The 9,357-nt window shown below is 43.5% G+C and overlaps 1 gene segment (V, D, J or C); it reads left to right on the forward strand.

Annotated features, from left to right (window-relative positions):
- Positions 1–3,172: 3,172 nt before the first annotated feature.
- LOC129069703 (Ig heavy chain V region MC101-like) lies at positions 3,173–8,531 on the forward strand. The segment is given in 3 exon segments: positions 3,173–3,218; positions 3,303–3,665; positions 8,407–8,531. Coding segments are annotated over 3 exon segments (534 nt in total).
- Positions 8,532–9,357: the final 826 nt, after the last annotated feature.

The raw sequence follows: 9,357 nt of genomic DNA on the forward strand, positions 1-9,357 counted from the left end.
AAAACTGCACATGAACAGTATGTGAGCTGAGGAAATGGTTGTGCATTATTATGCAAGAGGCAGAGTGAGGACAAGTCAGCCTACAGCCAGGCACAAACCTCAGAACAGGAGGAGCCATGACCACCACGGGGTGCACAGGATCCTGAAAACAAAGACCTTCCCTGGAGAAGATGCACTTGGAAGTTTGGGCTGGTTTATTGTGCAGCTTTTCTGCTTGTAACAATCTCTCACAGGGAACATGTCTGCATTCCCAATTTTGTGCTCACCTATGAAATTTGTGAGTTAGAAAATTCTGTTGTAACAGAATAATGTGTCCCCAAGTGTAGAAAAGACACTGTCTTTTTCAGGCAATATTGTGTTCAAATCTAATGAAACATTAATGTCTTCAGACTCAAGCCAGTTCAGTCTACCCTGAGGCTCTACAGGACCCAGCAGTGCAGCATAGGCCCACACAGCTGTGTCCAAACTGGCCAGCAGCAGGACTTGTGCATGCTGGAGGAATTTGAATCCAACAGTAGAGGAGAAAGGTCCCCATGTAGTGATAGTCACTGACGGCATCATGCTCACACACCTAGAGTAGTTTTCATGACTCTGCCTTACATGACTCAGAGGCAGAAGGATGTATGACGTCTTGGTGTGGGTGTCCAGACTGATGACAATTCCCCACCCCAGGGAATTTGGAGTGATTATTCTGCATAGAGTTGAAATCTCTGGGAGGAATAGGGGAAGCTCTTCAGCAAGTCAGACATGCTTTGACAGAGCCAGGAAATGAGATTGTCTCAGGGTTTTTATTTTGTTGCAGTATTGTTAGAGGGTAATTGAATAACAGGGGATTGTGTGGTTTCAATCTCCCAATGACATTTAAATAGCAGACCCAGGCTTTCATATCAGGATTGTGTGGGGCAGATGAAGAAGAGTCAGGGGATTCCTATCAGCGATCAGTTATTAAACATAAAATAAGAGTGTCTGACTACCTATTTCACTTAACAACCAGAAACTGAGAAAAAAGGTGCAAAACTTGAGACAAAATCACTATATGTGGATAACAACTATGACCAGAGTAAATAAAAATATAAGTAAACAAATAGTGATGAAGATGGTGATGATGTTAATGATGATCTTCATGATGATGTTGATGGTGATGAAATGGAGACAGTGATGTTCATGTTGATGATAATGATGATTATGGTGGTGATGATGATGAAGTTTAGGATGAAGAACATGGACTGAGAGAGAGGTCTTGGTGCAAAGAAACTATGTACATTCATACAGACAAAACATCACCATAGCTCCTTCTCTCAGAGTTGTCCTCTGTTCCTTGTGAGTGTTGCAAAATTTCATAAATGGATTACTCAACTTTGATGATTCATGGAAGTAACAGAGGACTCATGACCTTAACTGTGTCTAACTACTAAACCCCTGGACATTTGACATTGTTACAAAATGTAGCAGAAACACTGTGAAAATGTTATTGTCAGGCACAATAAATTTCTTTTCTAATGCACTATCTATGACATATTTCTTATTTCCCTTGATCTCTACAGGGAGAATTTCAAATATTTCTATTTTTAACAAATTCCTATCAATAACTATTTAGATACTTTCTAAGAAAATATATTCTATCTATATTCTGCCCTGTCCTTACTTCTGGGTTATTTAGAGCCATATTTCTAGAAACACTCAATTAATGAAAATCAGGCATACCTGTGCCATGTGGCACAAAATTAGTCCACCATTTTTCATTTACCTGTTGCAATGTCACTCCCAGATCTGTGTATATTTCTCCAGCAGCCCTCCACTCCTGGTACCATATCCTGTTCTAGTCCCTGCGGCTGTTGAAACCAATCAGCATAGGCAATGGAATCTGAACAGTTCCAGTGGAGTTTTTAATATAAAAATCCCCCAATAAAGTATCTACTAAAATATTGATATATTAACTTTGATAAAATTAAATAAATTTCTCCCAACAAAGTTCCATTAAGCCAATAAAAAGACAAATGTGAGCATATTTCCAAATCATAAGTCTAACAGAATAAAATATATATGATACATTAAGAATGTCTTATGTTGCCTGTGGGAAACTTGCACCCTCTGAACATACTGATCATCACCAGAAACAGGGCCAAAAAAGGATGGGGGTGAGCATTTCTTGCTAGCATTGAAGTTCCTTTTCCTGTGAGCAAGTCAATGCTAGGAATTCTCCTCATTTCTCTCTCTCAGAAACGCAACATCTCTGACAACAATAGACTGAGAAAAAGAATCAGGTATTCTGCTGCCATAATTCTTCACCATATTAAATGTTTTATTTATTTATTTATTTAAATTTATAAATCATGCTTATTCTATTACAGTTGTCTCATTTTTCCACCTCCGCCTCTCCACCTATCCCATCCTCATCTCCCTTCCCTTAAATGTTCTGAATTGTACACTGGAATACTTTCTCCTTTTATTTTCAATCATGCCTCCATGTGAAAATGGGACCAACACTGATGTGATAAGTTTGGAGCCTCTGCAGTGTGCCCTCGGCTTGCATAAGGGAACAGTTTGCACAAGGAAGTCTAAGCAAAAAGCAAGCAAACAAACAAACAAAAAACCCAACAAAAAACAACTTCCAACATCAAGAATCAAATATATGCTGCCTGCTCGTGTGTGGCAGGGAGTTTCTCAGATCAAAGTATGATCATAAATTAAGAAACAAAATGTTGAGAATGACTGTCCCTCATTTTTTAATTATTTTACCAATAGAGACATTATTTGCATAAAATTATAACATAAAATTTTGAAAATTGTGGATATACTAGAGTTCTGGGTCAGAAACTGTCTGAACCAGTGGTAATCCCTTTCAAACCTCTTTGAAAGGTGCATGAGATTTCAACACTCATTCATCTAGTCTAGCATTGTATAGACTATGGGTCTCATCAACCAGAGGATTCCTCATCTCTGACTTACATGTTAAGTGAGTTTGAGGGGAGGGAAGACTTGACAGAAAGCCAAGAAAAAACAGGGTGCCTGACCTCAGTCCCTCTTTACTTATACAGGAAATGTTTCCTCATATGCAAATTTCCCCTCATACTCTTGGTCAAATCCTCCCCTGGGCTGTGTTGGACTCACAGGTCTCCCCTTACATGGTACTAATTTCTCTGGGGAAGATAGAGCTGTGTTCTAGAAGAAGATGAGACTGCTGGGTCTCCTCCTGTTCCTGGGGACAGCTCCCCAGGGTGAGTGTCTCATTGCCAGGCATGACTCTGTGGGGTGGTGTTGACTCAACATGACTGACATAAACTGTTTCTCCTTGTTCCCAGGCATACTGTCCCAGGTGCAGCTGCAGGAATCGGGCCCAGGACTCGTGAAGCCCTCAGAGACCCTCTCCCTCACCTGCACTGTCTCTGGATTCTCTTTAACGAGCTATGGTGTTCAGTGGACTCGCCAGGTTCCAGGGAAGGGGCTGGAGTGGGTTGGTACTATATGGAGTGGTGGAAGCACGTACCACAACCCAAGGCTGAAATCCCGACTCAGCATCACCAAGGACACCTCCAAGAACCTAGTTTATTTGACACTGAACAGCCTGAGAGCTGAAGACACAGCCATGTATTACTGTGCAAGAAGCACAGTAAGAGGAAGTCAGTGTGAGCCTAGACAGAAACCTCCTGCAGGAGACAAGGAGGGTTAGGTTGCTGGAAGTGCTCAGGACACCAGGGGGCGTACAGGTCCCACAGAAGAAAAGCTCAACCCAAGGGGCAAGTGTGGACCTGGGTCGGGAAGGAAGGGTCTTCCCCTTAGGAGAAAGCATTTCCTTTCAGAGCTCTAAGATGCATCCAGGGACAAATCTTCCCCCTTCTCTGTGAATCTAATTTCTCAGATTTTCACTGCAGAAAATAAATGAAAAAGTGACAATGAACATTTACTGATGAATTATCAGCACCGAGACCTCTCCTTCATCAGGTTACTCTATGTCCTGTTATTCCTTCATTTTTAAATTTTTAAAATATTATTTATTTATTTACTTTTATAGAGGGGAAGGGAGGGATAAAGAGAGGAAGAGAAATTTCAATGCTTGGTTGCATTCGTGCTGCCCCTGCTGGAGACCAGGCCTGCTATCCAGCCATATGCCCTACAGGGGAATCAAACTGGTGACCCTTTGGTTCATCATCCAGCACTCAATCCGCTGAGATATCACAATTACAGCATTTTATTCCTTCTTAACTAAGCACATCACATTTTTTTTTTTTTTTACAAAATTATACTTAACTTGTGACATTTAATTGCCTCTAGGAGTGTTTGCTCACGAAGAACAAATTCCATGTTTCTCTAAATATATATGGAAAACTTTAAGCCTCTTTGTGTATGTTAGAAGATACAACTTCTACAGAAGTTCTTTTAGTTTTAAAGTAAGCAAATTAGTGAACATCTATAAATCCAATTCTACTCAGTAGTGAAAATAACAATCAGCAGATACAGACATCATTGAAAGTGGGTCTCACCAATCACTCAACATGGTTGCAGCCAGCCTCAGAGAAAACAAAGGGGTATGGAATACACATGGAAAACTATCTGATGGATGATTTCCAGCCCTTTTCCTGACAGAACTCTGAGGCAGACTATTCAGCAGCTTCTGGAGACAAAAATGGCTTCACCGCTCAGTAAGAAGCTGAGTGCAGAGAACTGGGGGCATGGCAGCTTTTATCACAATGGCCCACCTATTCTGGTGGGTGTACCCTGCTGGGAATATCAGGGTGATGCTGTCAGACAACCAGGGACCCAGTGGTGTTGTCCCCAGGACAGGAATTACATCCCAAGGTTTGGTTGGGATGGGCAAAAGGAGTACTATTTTCTAGTAGTATCTACCTGGAGCTCAGCTTCTGCAGCAAACAGCTTGGGTCTGAATGAGGGTCAATGGCAACTTCCCTTCTGAAAACATGGTCCTGTGACCAGGAGCTGGCAGCAGACTCTGTGCTCTTCAACACACTGTCTTGAATGTATTTGCTACAGTAGGACAGGGAATGGAGGGTGTGTACCTTTGTTTAAGATGTCTAGGTGTGCCCACTGTTAGAATCTTTTCTGGAGCAAATGCTATTCATCGATGGTGTTCCAATAGAGTCATCTCCATTCATAATAGGACTTTTAAAACAATTTCTGCATTCCGACAAGGAATGAACACCTTGTAGCTCTTTATGTCGCCACGTTGGAGTTGAAGCCCTTTTTGTCCTTTTGAGATGTCTTTGTAATCTAAATTAGCCCTAACCTTTATACAAATTAAAAGCACATGCTGCTTGTTAACCTCAGGTGCATTGATGGGCAGCCAACGTCTGGAACCAAACCTCCCTGCAGAGCAGAATATTTCTTCCCTGGGAAAGCAGCTCCACTGTGCTCCTCCCAACAACTTTGGGCAACCACCACACTGTCCTCTCCTTCTCCTCCTGGAGTGTCTGACAGATCTGACATAAATGGGGCCATTTGGTGTTTGCCCAGCTGTACCTGCATCCTTTCACTCAGCATGATATTCTCAAGGTTCATTCATGCAATGGCTTACAGCAGGATTCTTTTTGATTATTGTAATGACACTGTAAAAATAATATAAAGACTATGAGTGGCAACCAATGTTTACCAGAGATTAAAATGAAGGGCTATATGTGAAGCAGGGGTTCAAGCAGAAGCCCCAGTACTGCTCTGACTAAGGGTGAAGGAAATGGGTGTTTGTAGGAAAGGGAGGGATGCAGGTACAGGCCTAGAGGGGAGAAACTTCAATCATTGCAGACAAGCTATGGCATTCTTTAGCTGCTTACTGAGGAATGAATTCCAAAGATAGTCTGGAAGTTTTAATCCTCTATTCAGGATACATAGTCTCTGTTAGCTGTACAAGCAGTGGTTTGGAAGGCAGCATTAGGGGTGCAGAGCAAAGGTCCAAACCTCTCAGAAACTGGACAAGAAGAGGTGTCAGTTGGTTTCTCTGGAATGGCTGCCTGCACTGTATTTTAACACAACTCCTCTCCTCTCACCTTCTCACAGGAAGAACTTTTCACATGTGATGTGTCTGCCACAAAATCTTGAATGTACAACACATTGTGAGAACAATGCATTCAGGCTCAAGTCTACAGCACACCCTCAGCCCTGACTAGGCCTAAAGGTGGAAACTTACAGCCGAGAAACACCACCTTCTCAAGTTCTACTTCCAGTGCTGCAGGAACCATTGTGTTACCTGTGTCCATGGGCTGCCCAGACTTAGCAGTCTCACCTCTGTGGGGTCACAAAGTGCTGGTCCTTTCTGATTGCATAGTGCACATATTCATCACATATATTTACTGAAATGATTAATATGTGTTTGAGTTATCATATTACTATGAAGATATCCTTAGAAATGAACTTTCCATGATGCAGTTTCCCAGTGTGATAATGCATTAAAACAACATCTACATATGGGAAAAAAATGTAATGTCTGCAGTGACTTTGTAGCACACATAACTGACACATGCCTGAGAATCCCATCACAGGTCAAAGTTCCTGGGTAAATGCAAATTTTCTTCATGCTTTCCTTGGTAGATCCACCTGTGATATTGTTTAGAAAGCGACAGCTGAAACCAACCCTCTCTTCTATTTCTAGAACTAAGCAAGACCTCTGTGGCTGCTGAGCTGTTAAGTTTCAAGGGCATGGAGTTCACTTGGGAAATATCACAGCATCTCTTCAATGACAAAACCTACAGAAGAACATCTTTGAAAGTGAGGCTGATAATGAGCAATGATGTTTGCATTCCTGCCTGGGACACCTTCATCAGTGCTGGAAGGTCCATGAGAGCGGAGGCAGAGGCGATGCAGGAGGTTTCACCAGAGGGTGGAACAAACGGATGCAGGAGGAGATGGTGGTTTCTGCAGCCACTAAGAGGAGCATCTGTGTGTGGCTGAGCTGTGGGTCTGTCTCCATGTGGGATGAAGCATCTGAGGTCCACATGTCAGGTGGTAGTAAAGAAGGTAAACATCAAAATGGAGAATCAAGAAAGGATGAAAAACAAGGGAAACCCTCACGGAGCTGACCTCACTCACCTAGAAAATCATGCTCAGGCCATATATCCATGTGACAGCACTGTCCATATGGTTGGAACAGGGGAGAATGGAGAACAGGAGATTGCCTTGAAAAGATCATCACTCCTGTGTGTGTGTGTGTGTGTGTGTGTGTGTGTGTGTGTGTGTGTGTGTGTGTTATTTAATAACAGATGTGCAGAGGGAATAGGCCCACATGCATGGATACTTAGGTGAGCCCTTCTACCAGAGGGACCTGAGCACATCAGAGGCCTCTAAAATTTCTGATAGCTTTTGGACTCAGAAGTGTTGGCTGTATCAGTGCATCTGGGAGCTCCGGGGAAGAGGATTCATGTTGGCTCATGGAGCCCTGGTTTTGGGGCTCTGCACAAGTCACTGGAGTTTACTAAGGCCAACTCTGTCTGTCTAGAGTTGTCAAAGCACATGGTGTCCCTGAAAGAGCATTCATTCTAAAGTCAGGACATGAAATTTAACACTGGACTAGAGGTGTGGAGATATCCTTGCCCTGTGAGTCCAGACAAAGCACTTTGGTGTAGGATGCAGGCTGGGCAGCTGGAGACACATGGGACCCATGAGCTCTGGGCTGCTGCCCAGGAGCAGGAGCAGAGGGCTCTGGGGAGAGATTTCCTGTGATTAATTGGGTTTTCCTTTTTCATGTAAAACCTAAAATAAGAATTGGACATGAAGTGACCTTAAATACCCTGTTCCATCAGAGCATTTACTAACCTCAAGAAGACATGAGAACCACAGTTATTAAGAGCGTTCTTGTGTCTTCTTTACATCTGAATTGTAAGGAGCTGAACACAGGAATGGTTTATTAACTTACTTGGCACCACGTTTGGAGAGACACAGATCCAGGAATATGATGTGCAGGAATCAAGGCCAGGCTAGTCCAGGTGTACATTGTGCCATTAAAAGGTGGATTGACAAAGAGGAGTGTGTCCTATGTGGACTAGTTTGTCAGTGGGAAGAATTATGTCTGCCCAGAGCTCATGGACCTGACAGGGGACACATGCCCTGCAGCACAGAATAGGAATTTGTCCATTAGACTTTGACTGAGCGGTGTACTGGTGCTCTCTATCATCTTTATTGTGGTGGTCAAGACTTCAGCTATGAACCACACTGCTTGAAGCATATGTAAATTAGGAGAAGTAGATTACTTTAAATATGGGTCTTTTTGTACCCTGAGAGAATTACCCACAGCTACACCATCTCCTACAGAAGTCCTGAGAGCACAGGCATCATGAATTGGAACAGCCCGATTCTCTTCCTGCTGGTAGTGTTTTCAGGAAAGGGATTTACCAGGTCTTTGATTGAGCAGGACATCAGCAACAGGCAAGGGTAACTTCTACGCACCCCATCTTCTCTCCACAGGTGTCCACACCCAGGTGAAGCTGGTGCAGTCTGGAGTAGAGGTAAGGAAGCCTGGGGCCTTAGTGAAGGTCTCCTGCAAGGCTTCTGGATACACCTTCAACGGCTACAATATGGACCGCACATGACAGGCAGCAGGACAAAGGCTTGAGTCAACAGTAAGTTATTCCTAACAATGCTGGCACTGGATAGGCACAAAAGTTCTAGGGCAGAAGCTTAATGACTGCAGGAAATAGGAACAGCCTAAAATGGAAATGAGCTACCTGAGAGAAGAGGACACAAGCATGTATATCTGTGCATGTGACACAGAGAGGGAGTCAGCGCCTGCCCTGACACAAACCTCTCTGCAGGAGGCATGAAGGCTGGGATAGAGGGAGATAGCAGGACACCAAGGGGAGCTCAGTACACCAGGATGTGTTCCAGAACCCTGAGAACAGAGACCAACCCCAGGGGCAGGTGTGGGTATAGGTGAAGAAAGGGACCTCCTCTTGGAAGCAGGGATTTCCTCTCAGGGCTCTCAGCTGCATCCAGGGAAACTTCCTTCTTTGTGGCTCTCATTTCCCACATTCCAGTGTAGAGAGCAAAGGAAGAAGTAGAGTCTGTTTGCAGATGAGATTCCACCTTGTGCCTGGGGAGATTTTCTTCACCATGTTATTGTGCCTCCTTTTTCTTCCTTGATAATGAACAATTCTGAGTGCTTTCACCTTCCCTGTTGTTGAAGACAAATAAAACAAAGAGAGATCCTGCTTTTCTGAGGCCTCTGTGTGCTATGTTCACTGTCTCCCCCACAAATGCACACAATATTTTCACAAGTCTCCTCCTTCTGACAAGCAAACCCCACCCCACAGGAGTTGTGATCATCCCCCATGTCCTCCACCCTTCAGGTTACTACCCTCCTTTCCACACATGACTTTTTTTCTCCCTCACTCCCTTGTGTATGTGGAAACCCACCCG

Source organism: Pteronotus mesoamericanus, unplaced genomic scaffold (genome assembly GCF_021234165.1).
Source record: "Pteronotus mesoamericanus isolate MK-2021 breed Mesoamerican mustached bat unplaced genomic scaffold, CSHL_Meso_final contig_238, whole genome shotgun sequence".
Classification (NCBI taxonomy): Eukaryota; Metazoa; Chordata; class Mammalia; order Chiroptera; family Mormoopidae; genus Pteronotus; species Pteronotus mesoamericanus.